The sequence below is a fragment of the Erpetoichthys calabaricus genome, chromosome 4, assembly GCF_900747795.2.
Source record: "Erpetoichthys calabaricus chromosome 4, fErpCal1.3, whole genome shotgun sequence".
NCBI lineage: Eukaryota > Metazoa > Chordata > Cladistia > Polypteriformes > Polypteridae > Erpetoichthys > Erpetoichthys calabaricus.
The window spans coordinates 123957773-123981621 of record NC_041397.2 but is presented as its reverse complement, the minus strand read 5'-3'; the positions used below and the strand labels follow the sequence as shown (position 1 = coordinate 123981621).

General features: G+C 37.1%; 1 protein-coding gene across 4 annotated transcripts in view; it reads left to right on the top strand.

Annotated features, from left to right (window-relative positions):
• The window catches only part of kdm6a (lysine (K)-specific demethylase 6A), a 573573-nt gene that overhangs the window by 511106 nt on the left and 38618 nt on the right, over positions 1–23849 (top strand). For all 4 annotated transcript variants that reach the window (XM_028799755.2, XM_028799753.2, XM_028799757.2 and 1 more), the window contains one exon: positions 3155–3303. In XM_028799755.2, the coding sequence (XP_028655588.1) occupies positions 3155–3303 (149 nt within the window). The remainder of the gene's footprint in view (positions 1–3154; positions 3304–23849) is intronic.

Sequence of the window (23849 nt, the reverse complement as noted above, 5' to 3'; positions counted from 1 at the left end):
ACGTACAATCCAAGAAAAATTGTATACAGTAAAATGTGTGGACAGCAACACTAAACTATGTACATGTAATAAGTACTGTACGTAAATAATTAATTATGGTTACTCACCAACAATGACACAACGACTTGTCCGATAACGATGAGTTTAATTTTACTGCACAACAAAGGATAGCGTTACAGCTCTTCTAAAGGAGCCTCTTCAGGCGACTTTTTAGCACTGCCGTTGTTCTTCTTCCAGCACTCTCAATCCAAATCCCTAAAGCAGATTCCATCCAGACTGCTGCCTTATCACGTCCACTTGCAACTCGTTTTGCGCCCTGATTAAAGGACACTGTGGCCGTAGATCTTATATGCTTTTCCTCCTTTTTAAATAAAAAGAATCGTGGACTCATTGATGCTGTAATTGTGTCCTTCAGCGGTGTAGCTGTTTCCTTCCTTCAACATATCCAAAACTTTTATCTTTTCTGCAATCCTGAAGCATTAGCAGTAACGTGCATTAATGCTGAATGAATGAGATGAGCCAATCAGCAGCACACAGGAACTTAACTGCGTGCTCTGATTGGGTAGCTTCTCAGCCATCCGCCAATAGCGTCCCTTGTTTGAATTCAAATGCGTCCCTTGTTTGAATTCAAATGGGCAAATCAACTGAGGAAGCACACGTACTGTAGACCGCAGACATCCGCGAAGCAGTGAAAAATCTGCGATATATATTCACATATGCTTACATTTAAAATCCGCGATGAAGTGCAGCCGCGAAAGACGAAGCGCGATATAGCGAGGGATCACTGTACTTAGAGAGTCAGATTGGGGGGAGGGGTGATGTTAGAGCGCTTGAGCTTATTCAGTGCTGCAGGAACAACGCACATGTTGATCTTTTTTTTTTCTTTCAGTACATGTGCCTTCCCTGTTTATTTATATATCTCTGCCTGTCTGTCTCTCTATTACGCAGTGCTCTGTTTGTCTGTGTGTTATGGATCTTAAAAATAAGTTATAAGGACAGTTGTTCCTGTTAATTGCAGTCTCAATTGTTAAAAAAATATTTTAAAAGGAGCATCCCACATGAAAATATAACGATCTCAGTAACTGACAGTGCATACCAATTTATAAATTTTATGTCCGTTAGAGGTTAAAAAGAAAAAAAAAAAGCAACATTTCATCCCCAGCGGGGAATCGAACTCAGGTCTGTGAGGCACGGCAAAGCTGCTGTGTTCTAAGAAGAAAATCTTAATGCGCTATGCCACGGAAACTGTTGTACCAACCTTGAAGCTTTTGTGAAAATGTTTATTTGATCTTTGGAACTCGGGCTTTACACATTCTATAGTTTATGCCTACTACATTTTGTAACATTTATTACTAAAATATGAAAAAGTTTCTGTTTTAACAATGTGTTTACACAGATTACTTTAGAAACGGAACACACATGAAATGCGTGTGTTCCAAATAAAGATCTATTATTTCCACTGTAAAACTCCACTTCACTCCCAGATAATCAATCAAGGCATGAGCTGGGAAAAGTTCGCTCACGTTTTAAGTCGGTGGGGGGATGGAATAGCCGGCTGCTGGCAGCTTGTCTTTTATCAGCACATTTAGAGGACAAAGGATGCTGGCGGAGAGGTGTGAACGGATTTAAGAAGCGATTTAAGGTGGGCCAGATCTACGAGTTTTTTCGTAGGTTCTGGTAATTCTAGTGTTAAGCTACATGTAAAGAGCACAGGGCTAGAAGGCGACTTTCATGTATTTTCACACACACTGCATACCCAACAGTTTACACAAATGTAAGAATTAACAGTCTGCTTTCTTTTTTTATGCACATATTTCGAATAAAACCATGTGAGTGTTATTCAATAAATGCACCAACATTTCAGTATAGTTGTACTCAAATAATGCATTTTCTTTCTAAAAATGCTTCATTCACCACCAAGCACCATGTTGCATCAGACCTTCTTTCTTCATGAAGAAAGGCTACTGTTTATTCTCACACTTGTATTCATTATCAGGTCTGCCATGTGTATGGATACACTGAAAAAGAGCCACTTCATGCAAAGTTCGCTCCAACCACAATATGCCACCTCATGTGGTCACCTTTCCATACATCTGTGAATTTTGTATTACAAGTTCTGTAAAAACATTACAATGCAATTTCAGGTTAGTTTATAGCTTTTTTTAAAGTTGACTGAAATTACTGGAACAGTGGTAGTTCTCAGATTATCCTATTATATTTTTGTTACATGTACTGTAAAAAATATGAGCGATTATAAGTGATAATTTAATTATTGTATAGTTGTCTGAATATTTTGGTAGCAACATATAATAACTGTATTTAGTAGTTCAATTGAGGTGCAGTCTAGTGTAAGGTGAAGGTGAGAGACAGTGAGTCACACCTGAATACCAACATTCAGTGACATTGCTTGTGGCAGTGATAGAGGATCTTTCATGGGGGGAAACAACAAAAAAAATCATGTTTTCTGAGCAGACTTTCTGTGTTAAAGCAACATGGCATTTTCAGTGCAGCAAAGTACAGGTGGGACAGGAGGATAATATGCATACGAAGGAAACAATGATTTACAAACGCAAAGTCAATTGGCATCAGCTGTGGCACTTCTAGTGTTAATGAAATGTCTCATACTGTGAAATATATTTTCTTTTTTTCTTGAAATGATTCTAATTGCTAACTATTTATTGGTTGCAATATTAAAAAAAAGTGTAAGACAGCAATTTAAAAAGCTTACTCAGTAGCAGTGTTATGTTATATCTGTTTGCATTTGACAAAACTCTGAATGTTCACTTAATCTTGATATGTAAGACCACATTGGTATTTATTAAACAAAAAGTTAAAGCATTCAATAATATGCACACAGTTGCAAAATAGCTAAAGCGAAATATAACATGCTGTTACTTTCATTCTGTAACATTTTTCTGTCTCAGGTTGTCATAGAACTATGATTTGTGTTTTTTCTTAACACAATTTTTGGGGTGTAACTATTTCCAACTAATGTTTTAATCAGAATAAGATATAACTCAATCTTTACATTGTATATGACTGCAGTTTTGTCATTTTTTAGTATAGTTTTTAAATATTAAAATTGAAAAGCAGTTGCTTAATATGTTGGTATACAGATAGCAATACTGCATAAATTAACATTTAACTGCTGCAGGTGGAAGCTACAGCTACACGAATTAAGCAAGCTGCCTGCATTTGCACGAGTCGTGTCAGCTGGAAATCTTTTGAGCCATGTTGGACACACTATCTTGGGAATGAACACAGTACAACTCTATATGAAGGTTCCTGGGTGTAGGACTCCAGGTAGGTATCTGCATTTAAGATGACAATGGAAATTTGCTTTATTTTGATAGTTCACTCTGTACTCGGGCAGTTATAGTTTCAGAAATTTTTCTGTGGGAGGGTTGGGGCATCTGCTGGGGTGGAAGGGAAAAAGAGAGCATGGTATTATCTTTTGTCTCTGCAAAGTTATTACAGATTTTCCTTTTTATACTAGATTTTATTTATGCATTATTTTGAGCTTAGGTTGATATTCATTTCAATTTTAGTCTTCATAATGCAGTTTTAGTGTGTATTTCAAAAATTTTTATACTGTTTATACAGTTCCCTCCACAATTATTGGCAACCCTGGTAAACATTAGAACAAGCTAAACAAGAACAGGCCATTCAGCCCAACAAAGCTCAACAGTCCTATCCGCTTATTTCTTCCAAAAAAAATGCCCACGTGTTCTTTGATGAACTCATTTTAAAATAAGTCTCTATCCACTATACTAATTCCCTTCATAATTTTAAACACTTCAATCATGTCACCTCTTAATCTTCTTTTGCTTAAACTGTATAGGCTCAGCTCTTTTAATCTTTCCTCATAATTCAACCCCTGTAGCCCTGGAATCAGCCTAGTTGCTCTTCTCTGGACCTTTTTTAGTGCTGCTATGTCCTTTTTGTAGCCTGGAGACCAAAACTGCACACAATATTCCAGATGAGGCCTGACCAGTGCATTATAAAGCTTGAGCATAACCTCCTTGGAGTTGTACTCCACACATCGTGCTATATAACCTAACATTTTGTTTGCCTTCTTAATGGCTTCTGAACACTGTCTGGAAGTTAATAGCTTAGAGTCCACTATGACTCCTAAATCCTTCTTATAAAGGGCTACTCTCGATTTTTCGTCTGCCCATTGTATATTCAAACCTAACATTTTTACTTCCTATGTGTAATACTTTACATTTACTGACATTAAATTTCATCTGCCACAAATCTGCCCAAGCCTGTGTGCTATCCAACTCCTTCTGTAATGATATAACGAATTCCAAATTATCTGTTAATCCACCTATCTTGGTATCATCTGCAAACTTAACCAGCTTGTTACTTATATTCCTGCCTAAATCATTTTTATATATATATATATATATATATATATATATATATATTAAAAATAGCAACAGCCCTAGCACTGGCCCCTGTGGAACACCACTTTTAACATCAGGCAATTCTGTTAAGGTTCCTCGCACTATCACTTTCTGCTTCCTGTGTCTGAGCCAATTCTGCACCCATCTAAAAACATCCCTCTGATCTCCCACTTCTTTAAGTTTGATGCCCAACCTCTCATGTGGCACCTTATGAAATGCTTTCTGAAAGTCAAGATAAATAATATCATATCCTCCACTTTGATCATATTTTTGTTGCCTCCTCATAGAATTCCAACATGTTAGTAAAACACGACCTCCCTCTGCCTACCCTCTACCTCTGTGCTCCTCCATCTGCAAGGTTATCCCAGTTAATATTTGGATAATTAAAGTCCCCCATGACTATAATATCTCCCTGTAAACTTGCCTTTTTGATATTACTAAAAAGATGTGTGTTTAAATTACTGTCTGAAATGGGGAGGTCTATAACACACTCCTAAAATAAGACCTCTTTACCTAATATTTTCCAGGTGAAGCTATATGTCCTCACTAAGATGGGGCTCATCGTCCAACTGAAGAGGTCTTACATTTAAATTCTGTTTGGCATTAATAGCCACCCCACCTCCTTTTTCCAAAAAAATGTGTATCCCTCTATGTTACACTCATCCCCATCTTTTTTTATTTAGCCAGGTTTCCTTTATTGCTATAATATAATTATGCTCTTCTACATACAGCTCCAACTCATTTGCCTTATTTTTGATACATCTCACATTAAGGCAAGCTATTTTTAATGTGTTACTCCTTCTACATTTAAATGTTTGCTTAGAATTTACATTACTGCGCATTTTTATTTCTACACCCTTGTTTGTTCTTCCATGTGTAGATCAAAACCTGGCATGTCCTAAATTCCTTGCCCCCCCCCCCCCAAACCCCCCCCCCCCATTTCCCTAGTTTAAACAGTCTTCAACTAACCTACTCATATGCCTCCCCAATGCATTGGTGCCCCTCCATTTCAGATGTAACCCGTCACGGCGGAACAGATCCCATCTGCTCCAAAAGGAATCCCAATGCTCCATAAACCTATCCCTTCTACCCTGCACCAAGATTTGAGCCACGCGTTAAGCCTTCTAATCTCCTCATTCTTACCTAGAATGGTGCATGGCACAGGTAGAACTTAATAGAAGACTACCTTGTCAGTTCTGCTCCTCAGCAAGGCAGCTGAGTAAACGTTTTTTAAAAATAATCTTTTACCTTAATTTCTCACTGGAAAAAATTAGAGAAATTCTGCTGTTAATTGAAGTAAATTTTTTCTGAGAAAAAAATAATCTCATTAAGAATTAAGAATTTTTTTAATACTAAGTCATGTGCGGTGATTATTGCCACCCCTAGAAATTCTTATGAACTAAGTGTAACTGAAGCCTTTTTTCTTCTATATATTACTTTTTTAAGTTGATTAGAGTGTGTTGAATATTTCAAGCAGTAATCCATCACATCCTGCATGGGTTTTAAATAGATAGATAGATACTTTATTAATCCCAAAATATGAGGTGTCAAAGAGGCCTGATTCCCTTATTGATTCATCAACATTTGAAAGACAAGAGAATATAGAATTTAAATGAGAAAAAAATGTGTTGACCTTCATGAGTCAGGGAAAGGCTATTAAAAAAATAAATAAAATTAAGTTTAAAAATCTGCAAGGAACAGTGTTTGAGAAATACAGAAAAAATACCATCCTAGGGTCACCAAGTTTTCAAAACTGCCATCAGATGTCACATACATGCCAAAAGATTATTTCAAAGCCGTGTCAGAAAAAAGCCTTTCATGACATTTAACCATAAACATAAGGGCCTGGAGTTTGTTAAACGCTGCTGGGACTTTGATTGGAACTATGTTCTATGCACAGACAAAGCAAAATGTGTGCTTTTTGGCACCTAGTAAGGCAGTGATACAAAACAAATGTCCAAATCAACACAAAAATGTTTAAAGGAGCACAAATCTTCTGCCGTGGCCGTCTCAGTCCCCAGACCTTAAACCACTGAAAATATTTAGAGTGAATGAAAGAGGGAGAGTACACAAGAGGACTCTTGATGATCTGGAGACGATCCTGTAAAGAGGATTGGTCGTAGATTCCCTTCTCTATAATCTCCAACTTTATAACATGTTTTAGGAGAAGACTCTGTGCTGTTTTATTGGCAAAGGTTTTACAAAATATTAAGGGGTGCCAATAATCACAGCATTACACGCAAATTCTCATCCCAGATTTAACTGGAATAATGAAAACATGTCTGAAGTAGCCTAATATTGAAAAAATGTAAAGAAAAGGAATATACTTTTCTGTATTTCAGTATTTAGTTTTCTACAGTCCCACCCATGACACTTAGGCAAAACATGACATTAAACTTGAATTTGAGAGAAAAAATCAGATTAACTTGGACTTTAATGCTGTTTTTGTTCTATACACTGATCACTTTTAGTCATTGAGTGTGTCAGACTTGCCAACTGCTACTTCTTGATCTCATCACAAGACCATGTCAATTTACATGATTGAAAGTCACTAAGCCTTTCCAGCACGGTGGATATAGCTTTTTGCCTGACTGAGCTGGTGTTGTATAAAGGTTTAACACATACGGAAAGTTCAGCCACAGTCTCAGCCCTTTCTTTTCTTTTTCCATTCTGTTGTACGCAAAACTTGAGACAGGCGAGCCTCTTATATGTGAGGTCCAAAACATCAGTGTTTCTTCTTCCTCAACACTATATTTATATGCATTGTACTTTTTCCGATTAGCATTTATAAGTTGTCAGCTCTCCCAGATTGGTTGGAGAGAGAGGTACAGTGGAACCTTGGTTCACGACCATAATTCGTTCCAAAACTCTGGTCGTGAACCGATTTGGTCGTGAACCGAAGCAATTTACCCCATAGGATTGTATGTAAATACAATCAATCCATTCCAGACCATACGAACTGTATGTAAATATATATATTTAAGTTTTTAAGCACAAATATATGAGGGCAATCCCAAAAGTAAGGTCTCCAAAGTGGTGGGAACGTAGAGAAACTGTTCGTATGGCTGTTGGCCTCACCCACTCCCAAACAAGCATGTGCGGCTTCGCTGGGATGCTCAATCTTGGCTTGGCAGCCCTTGAAAATGGAGCTCCCGTTGAACGCTACCACCAAGTGCGAAGTTCGCGCAGGAGACTGTCAATTTCCAACAAGACAGTCGCGAAGTTTGAGGAAAACATGCGTAATGATCGGCAGTTGGAACTTCATCACCCACCCACCCTATAGTCCGGACTTGGCACCCAGTGACTACCACCTGTTCCCTAAGTTGAAAGAACATTTGTCCGGAAGGCGATTCTGCTCCGATGAAGAGGTGAAAGATGAGGTTCAACGCTTCCTGAAGGACATGGCGGCGAGCTGGTATGACATGGGCATTCTAAAACTACCACAGCGTCTACAAAAATGCATCGACTGAAATGGCGATTATGTAGAAAAACAAATAAGTCTTTAACCTTTAAAATGATGTAAACATTATAGAAAATAAACGGTTGTTTGTATTTCTAAAAAAATAGGAGGCCTTACTTTTGGGATTGCCCTCGTAGTTAATTAAACCATAGAATGCACAGCGCAATAGTAAACTAAATGTAAAAACATTGAGTAACACTGAGAAAACCTTGAACAACAGAGAAAACTAACATTGCAAGAGTTCGCGCTATACTGTAGCCTTATGACCCGATCACTTTTTTTTTTTTTTTTTTTTTTTATAATGAGTTTTAAGCACAGGGAAAAAAAGGAACATTTGGACAAATCCGAACTTTATTTAAAAACCAACCATAAACCACCAAGAAAGTAACATTGCAGGAGTTCACGCTAATAGCCTTACAACCCGATCGCTGTGTAAACTTTTTTTAATGAGTTGTAAGCACAGGGAAAAAATGAACATTTGAAAAATCAGATATTTAATAAACAACCAAGAAAAGTAACATTGCAACAATTCACGCTACGAACTGAAAAATGAACATTTGAAAAATCCGTAATACAAAAACTAACCATAAACCACCAAGAAAACTCCCCTTGCATGAGTCGAGTTTTGACATGAAGGAAGTGAGGAGGAACTGAGTGGAGAGAGGAGGTTACAGTTTTGAGGCAGAGTCCGGCTCCGCGATGGAGGGATGTTCTCCTTCAGGTGTTTTCTCTGTGATTTCTTGGGTTTCTGGTGTTTTTAGCTGTTTAGCTGGTGGATCAGACTTCACGAAATAGCGGTCTAATGTGACTTGCCTTTTCCTACACATTAAAATTTTTCGGAAATGCAAGACATCATTGTCGTTCATCATGTTTATCACTCTGTTCGTAACTGCTTTGTCAGGGTGGTTCTTTTCAAAAAAAATCCTGGCACTCGTTCCATTTTTCTATGATGACTTTTATCGCATCACTTTTTATAACCGCCCTTTCCTCTTCTTCCCTGGAGGACTGCTCCTTGGTGAGCAACCTAAGCTGCTCCTGCTGGAGTTCAGTGAGTTCCTCCGTCGTCAGCTCCTCCTTGTGATCCAGGACCAGCTCCTCGATGTCCTCATTGTCCTCTTCAAGGACACAATCTCATCCACAACAGGAGGCTCAAAGCTTTCTAAAATTTGTTCAGGAACGCATTCAGGCCAAAGTTTCTTCCAGGCCGAGATCAAGGTCCGGTGTGTGATGTCTTCCCAGGCATTATCAATGAGGCAGATGCAATGAACGATATTAAAATGGTTCTTCCAGAACTCTTTCAGGGGCAAAGTCGTCTCCTCGGTCACATTTAAACACCTGCCGAATAGTCCTTTGGTGTACAGCTTCTTAAAATTTGAAATAACCTGCTGGTACATGGGCTGCAGAAGAGGAGTTGTGTTTGGGGGGAGGAACACAACCTTAATAAAGTCATACTCCTCGACCATATCGTCAACCAAATTTGGAGGGTGTGTTGATGCATTGTCCATCAGAAGAAGGCATTTGTTAGGCAGGTTATTCTCCTCGAGATATTGCTTCACGGCGGGAAGGAAAGCCTTGTGCAGGCATTCCAAAAACAAAGTCCTTGTGACCCACCCCTTCGTGTTTACCCGCCACATCACAGGCAGTCTGGCTTTGTTTACATTGTGCTGCTTGAAAGCATGAGGGTTCTCAAATTGGTAAACAAGTAGCGGCTTGATTTTTAGCGTTAGCACACAGCAAAACGGTTAACCTGTCCTTCATTGGTTTATGGCCAGGCATAGCCTTCTCTTCCTGGGTAATGTAGGTCCTCTTCGGCATCCTCTTCCAGAACAATCCAGTCTCGTCACAGTTGAAGACTTGTTGCGAGATGTAGCCTTCGTCCTCCACTAATCTTGTGAAATTTTTCACGAATTCTTTCGCAGCTTCAGCGTCGGAACTAGCAGCCTCTCCATGCCTTACCATACTATGAATGACACTTCTCTTGCAAAACTTTTCAAACCATCCTCTACTGGCTTTAAATTCCTCACTTTCGCCACTTGTAGAAGGATAGTTTTGCAGCAAATCGCCATGAATCTTCATGGCTTTCTCACATAACACTGCCTCGCTTACGCTATCCCCTGCAAGTTGCTTCTCATTCAGCCACACTAGCAACAGTTTTTCCACCTCTTCCAGCACTTGAGACCTCCTTTTGCAATATCAGCTGCTTCAATAGATTCTTTCTGCTTTAGAATAGTCAAAATCGTAGTTTTTGACTTCTTGTACTCGGCGGCAAGATCAGTAACACGAACGCCACGCTCATAATTTTCAATAATTTCTTTCTTTACTTCGATTTCAATTTTCTGCAAAACTTTCTTCTCACTACTCTTCACTTGCTTAGAAGCAATGGTTAACTGCAAAAGCACACAAAATACTGTAGAGCACAAATAGTTCACAGGTAAAGCACGCACGTCTAACTGAGAACAATGAACAGGGAAAGGCTGAACATGTGCTTAAATACTGTAATCAGGCACGTACGAACCGGAAGGGAAATGAAATAGAGCACAAAGAGTTCACGGCGAAAGCACGCACGCACGTGTCTGACCGAGAACAATGCAACATGTGCAGAAATCATCAGCGCGCACAAACCGAAAGGGAAACTGTCTTGTTCATATACCAAGTGTGTGGTCGTGAACCAAGGCAAAAGTTTGGCAAACTTTTTGGTCGTAAACCGATTTGTATGTGTATGGAGACGTTCGTGAACCGAGGTTCCACTGTATTGGGTATGTCACAATGCACAACAGAACTTCGCATGTGTACTCTGATTGTTAGTGCTTTCAACATTTTCTTTGTCCAGAAATACTGTAGGTCCTAGGTATATTTTTGTGATGGGGCTATAGATAAATGTTAAGGTTTGTGGGGTTTTTACCCTTAATCTGTACAGCATACAACATGCCCTTGCCCATGTTTCCTACCACCCATTTTGATCTGTAAAGCCATCTCAATCACAGAAAGCTTATATGCAGCATTTTTCCAACTGCTGGCCTGAAAACTTATTAAAAAATAAAAAAAAATGATTAGAAAATAAATTCTACTGTGTTCTGAGAGACAATGATCATTAACCCCAGGTGTCTTAGGGGGTTGGTGGCCATTGAGCTTGAATTGTTGTTTGAGCTTCATCTAGCTGTACTGAGGGAACTGCAGAAAACGTGTGTATAGTGTCAAGATTTAGGAGTATCTGAGATATGAGTAGCCATAAAACAAGGACAGCAAGCACCACGTGATAGGGGCAGCATATGATATGAGATGCAATATATAGAGAGAGTCAAGGTGTGGGATATTTTAGGAAGCAAATGAATGGTCAGTTCTGCAACATGATGTGTTATAAACAGAACAAATTGGAAAGCTGAGGGACTTTGACAAGAGCCAAATTGTGATGCGTGACAACTGGCTCAGAGAATCTCTGATATTGTCTTGAATATCAGAACTAGTGGCATGGACTGATGAACTGCAGTTTCTTTCAAATAAAGTGGGCATCCATGTGCATGTACGTCATTTACCTGGGGAAGAGATGACTGCAGGATGCACTATGGGAGGAAGGCAAGCCGTAATATTTGGGACAAAGACGCATCTTTCCTTGATTTATCCTTTGCTCCACAGTTTAAACTTTTAAAATCAGACACTTCAAACATGATTAAAGTGCACATTGCATACTTTTAAGTGTATTTGCATATATTTCCATCACACTTTGTAAAAATCACATTTTTTATGTAGTCCTCCTGTTTAAAATTAAGAACAAAAAGTATAATCTTTCAGCTGTTTTGTAACAGAGAGAATGAAAAGAGAGAGGGGAAAATATTTTGAAACATTCTTGCACCATTATTATTTTACTTATTTTCACAAAATTATTATTGTTACTTATTTTTACAAAGTTAAGCATTTTCAGGGACAAGTGAAATACTAAAAAAATAAATACATAGAACACATTATCAGGTTTAGTTTTTCACCAGTTTTCACACTCTAGACAGTTTTGTTAGGCTACTAACAAACTTTACCCATAGCTTAGTAGTGATACCGCCAGCTTGATAATTATACAAACTTTGTAACACTTCATTGCCAAATGACCCATTTAAAGCATTAGTAATTGGTCAATAACATTCTGTTCAGGTGTGTTGACCTAAGGACTCTCTTTCATTGCATCAAAGAATAGTTTAATCTTCAAAAAGAAATTTCACCTGTGGGAATTTCTCCTGTGGAGGGTGACCGTTGAGTTGTTCTTACAAAATACAGCCTGAGAAATACACTGAAACATTTTTCATTCACGATTTTCTGTTTTTAAGGGTCAGTTTTTGTTGATCAGTACATTTCAATTTCAGGCTTTTGAATTACACCTTAATGTATAAGAAGTGCAAGGAAAGCCAGCAGTTTGTCACAACTTGCATCAGGCCACATGTGCAACTTCATTTTGATTTCAGTTTGGGCTTTTGTTTTAGCTATATTTCTCATTTAGGCAAATATGTTGTCGTATATGAACAGACAGAAGAAGATTGTCATTCACTAATGCATCTGTCTTAAGTCTTGGAGAGCCAGTAAATGGCAACTTTGAAAGTTTTCCATCACTCTTACATTCAGAAGTGGCATCATAATTTTCCAATTGATCAAAGCCCTCACCTTTGTATGCTTCACCAGAACTAGAGTCTGTAATGCTGCTGCTGTCAATTTCTGAAGATTTTTACTGTTATCACATAATAAATTTCCTCCTTCAAATGCTGTATGTTTAGACTACCCCATTCAGGTTCTCATGTTGCTGAAAATGCTATGTCAACAGCCACCCTTCATTACTAGCTGCTGTACATTGAAGACACAAACTCAGAGATGTCAGTGTGCGTGTGGCTAATGGTGAATGGGTTATTCAGGGGTAACAGTAAAGAGGACTCACTTGTCAAGTCTAGCATGAGGAATATTTCTTTGGATCCTGAGTTGGTTTGTCATGTGGTGGGTGCGGCAATACACTGTATCAGCACGTGCTTCTAACCTCTTATGTTTGCCCCTTTATCTGACTGGAGAGCTCAGCAAACATATACACAGCCAGTTTGTATATTTTAATTTTTTTTTTCTGTAATATTTTCTAATTGTAGAGTATGTTTATTTAAATACAGCATGTCTAATTCTTTTTTTTGGAAGTTATTTTATACAGCTTTATCTTTGATGTACTTGCTAGGTACTGTTTGCATTCTGTAACATCTTCATGTCTTCCCCTGTATTGCTGTTTTAATTGTTATTTAGTATGTTAATTTCTTGAATTATTAAATATCTGTTGCGTTCCCAGGCATTTGAACTTCTGTTCTTATAAGGTTAGGCACTTTTTTCTTTTTATTAGTGGTTTCTAGTGCTTGATTTTCTCATTGTGGCTTAAATATTAATGTACATTCTAGTAGCCAAATTTTAAGAGCCCAAGGGTGTTATCACATTCTTTACTGGAATTTGCAGCATTTTATTGTGGTGTTTGGTGCATTTGTAGTTTTTAAAAGCATATGCAACAGAAATAAGTGATGAATGGAAAGTCATTTTGTACCATTTTCTTGTTGTGACTTAATACGACTGCAGTTTTCATTTTTGCTGTTATTTTGTTTTAGCAACTTAACTGCAATGCATTGTAATGCAGTGTTTAATATTGTGATTTTGGATGGGTGTACAAAGTGCTATTTTAGCACAAATTCTGAGCCCCCAGGTGGTGGTGGTTTTATTTTTACCCAGAATGGCTCAAAAAGTCTTTGAAAGTTGGCAAGTTGCCACTTGCAAGGTATGTTAGATATTATCCAAGTGTCTTACAGGCACTTGTCACTAAAGTTCCACACTTGGGTTCATCAGTCACATAAGGTTCTATTGACCAATTCAGTTATTTAATTCTCATTTTCAATTTGGGAAGGACTCCATGGCTGCAAGTCATTTGTGGAGGTTCTGTAAGGAGGATAGACTAGAGTTGAGTTGTGAAGACCATTCACTGTATCATGTTTTCGTCTGGGAAATATTATTGTGTGAGAAAGAAGTGATATTGAGGAACATTAGCCAGCAGTTACGCATTCCAGGTAACATTGCATAGTTTTGTTTTAAAAAGATTGGCATAAGTAACATTGTCCACTAGTCATACAATACAGTTAAATCAAGTAAATAATGATAACAAGTAATAGCAAAATTTGATCTACTATAGATCATATCATCCTTAACAGCATCCAGGTGAACAGATGCCATATTATTTAACCACGTAATTGTATGAGCCCGTAAAATTATATAATATGTGCCTGCTTCCTATGAGCTATCCGTGCAAATGTGTTTTAAGTGTGAGAGGTTACCTGAACTACATAAATATGACAACACCACGTAGTGTATGCCTACCTTAACATGTTTTATATATATATATATATATATATATATATATATATATATATATATATATATATATATATATATATATATATAGTGTCTGGTTTGCTACCTGAAAGTCATTTTTGTTGCAGTTAACGTATCATATTCAACAATGACTTAATTTATTTTTATTGATTTTAATATTAACATGTTTGTTTACTGCGTGTTTGTCATTTATGAACATGGAGAAAATATCAGTATGGCTTTGACACCACAAATGCATAAACAGAAACTTCTGAATGAATCACGTTTATCCCCTAAGATACAGGAATTCGACTTACAAGTCTTTGTTTATGAAGGGTTTAGTTTAATATCCTTCCTTTAATTTCAAGGTATCTTCAAATTTGTAAGAATTAACAAGGCATTTTATATTGAGTTGTACTGACAGCTGTTTGAAACAAATGTATGAGATGCTGAGCAGCTAAACAACTTAATGTCCTTTCATCCATCTGTTTTTGCCACTAAAGCATTTGGAACCTTCCCTTCAGCTTCTGTCCCTTCTCCTCCTTTGCTTTGGAAAGGAAAGAGGCTGATAATATTGAGTGTTTTATCTTGGGTTAAGTGGATCTCACCAGCCTCATTTTTGGATTGGTCTGCTCTTTCACCATTGGGTTTTCACATTGGTTTAGCACAGATTGCTTAAGCACTGATTTCAAATGATACCTGCAAAACTTATCAATCCTTGGTACTTTACATAGCTTCAGCATGCACATAACCTAGGCCTAAAGGCCTCTTTGGTCCCAGAGAATAACTTAAACACTTAAGAGGATAATACACCTTCATGGGTGTCCGTAGACATAACTGAGACCTTCAAGATGATGTATCATGAACTCTGATTATGCACTTAGGCAAAAGTGTAGTCTAAGTAGTAAAGGTAGTATTCTTAATGTTTTCTGTATAAAACAGTCTTAAAGAGTGCATTTACATCAACCATTCCTTTCAGCAAAAAACTTGTAACCCAGGCAAAGCAAAAGCAGATGGCTTTTTATTACAATACTTGCAGTTCCAAAATGATGATTTTTATCTCACTAGAACAATGGCTATCTAGGAATACAGCCTAAAGAATTCTGTGCCTCCACCTCTTTGTTTTTTAATTCTGCTATTCTTTCTCGCTTATTTTGCAATTTAATAATAATAATAATTCATTACATTTCTATAGCGTTTTTCTCAGTACTCAAAGCGCTATCCACACAGGGAGGAACCGGGAAGCAAACCCACAATCTCCACCAGTCCTTAGCTGCAATGCCTCACCCAAACAGCCCTCCTACCATTCTTCATTTTCATTTGTTTTGGAAAGTGTGACATTGATGGCTTTTTTTTTTTTTTGCTTTACATTTCAGTTGCTGTGGTGTTACTTTTTTAAAAAATATAGGACACAAAAAAATGGGTAACGTGTTTGCTTTGTTTGCAAGTTGTTTGTGTTAATTTTAGTGATATTTGCGGTTATTTTAGTAATAAAGAAATCGATTTTGAGACCAGGGACACCGTAACATTGTGTTTGAATTGTAATTAATGTTGATAAAATATTTTAATTACAAGAACTAGATAGATAGATAGATAGATAGATAGATAGATAGATAGATAGATAGATAGATAGATAGATAGATAACCTTACAACGGACTCTACATAGTTTGTCTCCTTTAGAAGTATAATGCAATCCTGAAGAGTTTAACAATGTAGCCGAAAATCATTTCAGAGAGCACAAAGATATAACTAACCTATTTAAGGACTACTATAAGTCTTTGTAGTCCTTGCTTTATAAGTGAAGTGGGGTTCAAATCAAGAGTTTTGATTTCACTATGCCCTAAACTCTTCATAGCAAGAATGTTGGAGGCCGTGACAGTTATTCCATGAAATTTTATATAAAATGGATGGATGGATGGATGGATGGATGGATGGATGGATGGATGGATGGATGGATGGATGGATGGATGGATGGATGGATGGATGGATGGATGGATAGATAGATAGATAGATAGATAGATAGATAGATAGATAGATAGATAGATAGATAGATAGATAGATAGATAGATAGATAGATAGATAGATAGATAGATAGATAGATACTTTATTAATCCCAATGGGAAATTCACATTCTTCAGCAGCAGCATACTGATACAATAAATAATATTAAATTAAAGAATGATAATAATGCAGGTGAAAAACAGACAATAACTATGTATAATGTTAAATATTAACGTTTACCCCCCCAGGTGGAATTAGTTTGGGGGAGGAACGATCTCCTCAATCTGTCTGTGGAGCAGGACAGTGACAGCAGTCTGTCGCTGAAGCTGCTCTTCTGTCTGGAGATGATACTATTTAGTGGATGCAGTGGATTCTCCATAATTGATAGGAGCCTGCTGAGTGCCCTTCGCTCTGCCACAGATGTTAAACTGTCCAGCTCCATGCCAACAATAGAGCCTGCCTTCCTCACCAGTTTGTCCAGGCGTGAGGCGTCTTTCCTCTTAATGCTGCCTCCCCAGCACACCACTGCGTAGAAGAGGGCGCTCGCCACAACTGTTTGATAGAACATCTGCAGCATCTTATTGCAGATGTTGAAGGAAGCCAGCCTTCTAAGGAAATATAACCGGCTCTGTCCTTTCTTGCACAGCGCATCAGTATTGGCAGTCCAGTCTAATTTATCATCCAGCTGCACTCCCAGATATTTATAGGTCTGCACCATCTGCACACAGTCACCTTTGTTGATCACTGGGTCTATGAGGGGTCTGGGCCTCCTAAAATCCACCACCAGCTCCTTGGTTTTGCTGGTGTTCAGGTGTAGGTGGTTTGAGTCGCACCATTTAACAAAGTCATTGATTAGGTCCCTATACTCCTCCTCCTGCCCATTCCTGATACAGCCCACGATAGCAGTGTCATCAGCGAACTTTTGCACATGGCAGGACTCCGAGTTGTATTGGAAGTCCGATGTATATAGGTTTTCAACTCCATTATTGATGACAATATTATTGAAGCAAGAGTAAAAAAAATTCTAGGAAAAATGTTACTGCAGTCATCAATTGCTGTCTTTACAAAGGAAAGTAAACACTTGCTAGAATGTGCAATATATAGACTATTTTTACTTCTAAATTATGATGGTAAGATCTTGGTGAAAGTTTTAGCTAATGGAACAGAAAAAACTCCTCCCTCTTTAATTTCGCAAAATAAAAACAGATTTATTACAGAAATAGACTTAATATCCAGTCTTTGGCGCTTCTTTAAATGTACTATACTCTCTCCTGCAGTATCTGAAACTCCATAGGTCTTGTGCCAAAAAAGCTTCTGATATACTTGAATGGTGGACATGGGGAAAATATATAAACTCCACACAGAAATCACTCAGGACTTCAACCTACAGTAGGTCTCCTTGTTCCAAGGCAGCAGTACTACCTTGCCACCCTTACGCCAATTATATGGTGCTTTTTATCTCACGCCCTCACTTATCTTTGACATTAGTATTAAATTTGTTAGGAAAATTTCATAAGATGGATTCAAAATTAATTTTAATATTTTTTAAATGGATTCTCTCAACCAGTGTAGATCGGTTTTTAGTGACTGTATCAGAGTAGTCTAAATACCAAGAAATTATTAATATAAGAAAACAGAAGTCTTTTTAAAACATAATTTTGATAATATGATAAAACACTTTAAACTAGATGTTAATAGATGGTTCTCCCTACATATTATTTTAGTTTGGAGAGTTAATGTCATTAAAATGAATATCCTCACAAAGCTCAGGACATCACTGTATATAGAAGGCAGTGGAAATTTAAAGCTGAGTATGGCATGGCACTATCCCACATTTCAGTTTTAATCAAGAGCTGAAAATGTTCATACAGTAAAACTTTTTGAACTGGAAGAAGTCCAAATCCTGCTCATAAATCTTCTCTGTAAGTTGTGCTTTGTTTTTGATTCAGTACTAATCACCATCAGTTTATCAGAAATCCAGCATATTTAACTAGTGTTGGTCACAGTTCAAGGCAGAGAAACTCCTCATCTGCTGTTCCTATATATAACAATCACTTGTTTCTTTTAACCGATGTAGTATTAAGTCTGTGTAAGTTGCTTAATATTAAAACATTTAGAGATGTCAATATTAATAACGTACTTGCGTTCTTCGATATGTTGTGCTTTAAATTTAGTCTCTCAGCATCACACTTTATTTTCTATATGCAAGTTAAAATCTTTGTCAAAAGAAACCCACCCAACTGCCCTCATTTTTCATGTAGCTAGTTTGAATGAGATGCAGAGAGCATTTACATAATGTAGACACCAATATCAGTTAAAAATTCAGAAAAGGATTGGAATTCGGCCATTCACAAAATACTTTCTACAAAAACAGCAATATTTATTTATATAGCACATATTCATTAAGTATAGCTTGAGAGAGGTGTATAATTGCAAAGAAACAAAGAAATAAAACAAATAACCTTCTTGATTTTGTTGGCATTAATCTTGAAATTATAATGTCAGGAGGCAAATTTCTTTGTGTAAGCTGTCCCGTTATTGTTGGTGATCAATTCTGTGAGGGTTGCATCATCAGCAAATTTGATGATGGTTTTAGAGATGTGTCTGGCCACACAGACATTAAACAAGGAGTGTAGAATACATTCATCACACTATCCTATGTAGCACCCGGGTTGAGTAACACTGTTAAGAAAGTGGGGCTCCTAATCTGCACATACAGGGATCTGCCAGTAGGATGCAATGTAATAGCCATTGAAATGCTGATTTCTGGTATAGCAGTTTTTAATTTCCATGCATGCCAGTATAGTAGTAAGTGCAAAGAATATGGCTTCCATGCTGCACTGGGTGTAATATACTGTATGTAAGCTGGAGATGGTCTAAAATATATGCAGTAGAAAGTTTTATCTGTCCTACAATCAGCCTAACAATGATTTCCTCACATTGAGAAAGAGACAGTTTAGTTTTAGTTTCTTTTGTACAGGAATAATTGATGGATTTTTAAGTAGGTGGGAACCCTAATTAGAAATATTGTAAACACACCAGGTAATAGGTGTATACAGGTTTTTACAACATATCCTGTAATTTAATCTGGACCAGCTTGTTTATGGATGTTAAATATCTTTACTTACTATCCCAAATTCATACCTATGTTTTTTTGTGTGTTTCTGTATTATTGGCCTGAAATAGGTTTGTGCAAAGTGTCACTAATTTACAGGTGTCAGTGTGATATTTTGTTTATTTTTAGGAACAAAATAGTTTGTTTTACACATTTTAAACATACTATGCACCCAGTTTTAGAACACATTTTTAGATTAGTCCTGTGACAACCATAATTCAAGTAATGATTAATTTGTGTAATATTCAGATTAAGCTAGCTCTTTAAAATTTAGAAATGTGTATACCAGTTTACTGACCTTTTTTTTTTTCTTGGGTGCTCTTCTCTTCATTTGCTCAAGCTATTATATTGGATATTCAAATCCAGTAATCCACAGTTTTTGAACAATGAAAGATCTAAAATTAGCAAAAGCTTTCCTGAGTGGATTACCCAGTAGCTTATGTTGATCTTAAAATGAGCAATTGAACATATCGCAAAAGAGCACAATGGAGCTTAATCTATGTAGTTACCATTTTGGATGTGTAAATGGTACAGCAAATTAAAGTAACTCTGTAATACCAAGGTATAAATTAATTTCAATACTATATAAAATTTAGTACATCTTTGAAAACTAAATATTGTATATCACTGTGTGGGTATGTTCCTTGTTGTTACAAAATAAATGCTTTTTTTGAACATATCCAATAAATCAGAATATCCACAATACCAGAACAGCAACCTGTTGCATATTTTACTTCATCAGTATATTGTTAATTAATTATTAAGATTTGTTGCTATGAGACTGCTTAACACTAGAATTACCAGAGTCTACAAAAAAACTCGTAGATCCGGCCCACCTTAAAACCATTCGCAGCTCTCTTTTGTCTTCTAAATGTGCCGATTAAGAGGAGCCAGCAAGCAGCCGGCTATTCCATCCCCCACCGTCGCAGAGCGTTCACTAAGTTTTCCCAGCTCTTGCCTTGTTTGATTATCTGGGAGTGACTGAACTGCTAGAGTTTTAGTGTGGAAATAATAGATCGCTATTTGAAACACACACAGTTAATGTGTGTCCCATTTCTACAGCAATCTGTGTAAACACATTTTTAAAACAGAAACGTTTTTCATATTTTAGTAGTAAATGACAAAATGTAGGCATAAACTGTATAATGTATGAAGCCTGAAGTCCAAAGATCAAGTAAAAACACTTCCACAAAAGGTTCAAGACTGATACAATAGCTTCCGTGGCGTAGCGGTAAGATTTGCTGACTTCCAATTGAGAGTCCCCGGTTCGATCCCCACTCACTCCAATATTTGCCGTTTTCAGTAGTGAGCTCCTCTTTTTGTTAATATTATACAGTACACACATACATTTGGTTTGCGTCTGTAACACACGGTGTGCATTTATAGGACTTGTAAAAGTTACCGTTTTTTTTATACTTTTATTCTCTCTAAATCACGATACATACTATCCCCCCCCACCCCCCCCCACCACCACCACACCAGGGATCCGACACTGTTATTTTTTATTTGAAACGGAATAACTGAAAATGTGAGTGGTGTTTTGAGACAATGGAACTGGACATTCTCTCATCTGGAGGGATAAAAGCTGACACACAAACACTGGCGAATCTGCCTTCTTCGTATCTCACCGTCACTTGATTTTTTTATTCGGTTTTATTGAGTGTTCCTGCTCATGCTGAATTAGAGTGCACCTTATGGTGAATGATGTCAAAACAACAAAAAAACACAGACGTAGGTATATATGATACTAGCAAAATACCCGCGCTTCGCAGCGGAGAAGTAGTGTGTTAAAGAGGTTATGTAAACATATATATACATATACATGTATACATATATATACATATCTACATATACACATATCTACATATACATATATATACATACATATACACATCCACATATATATATATATATATATACATATACAAATTTACATATCTACATATATATATATATATATACATATGTACATATATATATATATATACACATAAATATATACATATCTACATATATATACATATGCACATATATATATAAATATAGACATACATATATACATACATACATACATCTATAATAATAAAAGGCAAAGCCCTCACTGACTGACTGACTGACTCACTGACTGACTGACTCACTCATCACTAATTCTCCAACTTCCCGTGTAGGTGGAAGGCTGAAATTTGGCAGGCTCATTCCTTACAGCTTACTTACAAAAGTTAGGCAGGTTTCATTTCGAAATTCAAAGCGTAATGGTCATAACTGGAACATATTTTTTGTCCATACACTGTAATGGAGGAGGCGGAGTCACGTATCGCGTCATCACGCCTCCTACGTAATCACGTGAACTAAAAACAAGGAAGACATTTACAGCACGAGTCACACGCGGGAACGAAGGTAAATGACGTTAATTTTTGACTGTCTTTTAATACTGTGTAAGCATACATATTAACACATGTGCAATTAAACGTGTGCATTTACGGGGTGATTTCTCAGGCTTAAAAGCTCACCTTTTATCAAACGCGGGAACAAAGGTAACTGACGTTGTTCACTGTCTTTTAATACCGTGTAACCATACATATTAACACATGTCCAATTAAACGTGTGCATTTACGTGGTGATTTCTCAGGCTTAAAAGCTCGCCTTTTACTAAAAAGGTAAATGCAAAACTATTTTCAATCAGTTTATTGAAACGCTCCCGTTAAGGATTGCAATAACATATTCGCGAGATAAAAGAACGAAGTAGGGGGAAATGGAGGAACAGCCGCAAACAGCGAAGAGCAAAAAATTAATTAAACAATTGAGAACGGAGCGAGTTAAGCATACAAGCATGTTCATAAGGGAAACAAAGCACGGTGTAAAACGTAAGTTTAAATTAAATTTATAGAAACGCTCCCACTGCGGATTGCAATAACATATTCGCGACATAAAAGTTTAATGAGAAGACACGAGGTATAAACGAACCACACGCCGTGGCGCAACGTTAGGGGCAACAGTTTCAACCATTCTATGATCTGCTTCTCGCAACTGAAAGACGGCACATGGCGGATGTTAGCCGACTTGCTGACCGCAACGTTAGGGGCTTCAACTATGGCGCTGACGCCACATCTCAGTGCCAACACTTTGCAGACTCTACTTAAAACACACGCCCTCCTCACTGGACAGTTAAAAACACCAATCAAACTAACGATGACATCAAGTATTACCCAATCAAAAGTAGGAAAGGAGGCATCTTCATAAAATGCGTGTGGGATGATTTGCATGAGATGCTGCTTTAAAAAAAAAATGATAAAAAAAATACGGGATAAATCCCGTCCAGTATTGATTCAAAACGGGACGCGCAATTTCATTCTCAAACGCGGCACGATTCCGTATTTTAAAGGACGGGTGGCAACCCTACAGTGCCAGGTAACCACCCATACAATCAAGATTGTGATTCAGACTAGGAATGCAATGAATGTAATTACCCCGATCTACATACAAGGCGAAAGTCTTGCAGCATTCAAAGATGATGGTTTGGGATAAGTACACCATACAACATAAAAGAGCTTATGAAGCCTTGAACCGAAAAAAGCAAGATCTCAGAGATCGTAAAAAAAAAAAAAGGAGGTAATGTCGTTTTACTCGCTGTAGATTTTAGTCAAACATTACCAGTTATTCCACGAGGGAGACCAGCAGATGAACTCAACGCGTGTTTAAAATCCATGCTTCTCCCACGCTCGGTTATGTGTCGTGTGTTCTCGGGTAGGTGCACCAAAAAATGTATACATTTAAGCATGTAATGGGCAAACAAAAAATGAGGTATACCCGAAGGCACTGCAGTAGTACTTAATGTAACTTTACTTCTTAAATGTTAATGTTTTACTGTTTAATAATTTATACGCTTCTTATATGTTGTTCAAATTCTTTTATCAAAATACCACTGACAGCGCAATGCACGATAACATGGAGTGAATACACCATACCCATCCGCCCACGGCTGCCCTGCTGTGTGCAGATAGGAGTTGATTCTACAATAAAATAAAATAAAGATAAAAAGAGTAAAACAATCATCACCCATAAAGCGTGTGTGTGTGTGTATATATGGGTATATATATATGTTGATATGTCGATGTGTATATGTGTATATATATATATATATATATATATATATATATATATATATATATATGTAGATATGTATATATATGTGTATATGTATATATATGTTTATATGTGTGTGTGTGTATTTTATATATATAAAACACAGCAACACTCATAACAATGACAACACAATTACATTGACAATCATGTTACGTTATTTTTAAAATGTTTCCTTTTTTTTTTCATAACCTCTTTAACACACTACTTCTCCGCTGCGAAGCGCGGGTATTTTGCTAGTATATATATATATATATATATATATATACACACACACAGCATTCATAGTCTGAATCACAATCTGATTGTATGGGTGGTTACCTACCAGGTAACGCTTATGGTTGGCCAGCAAGTCAGCTA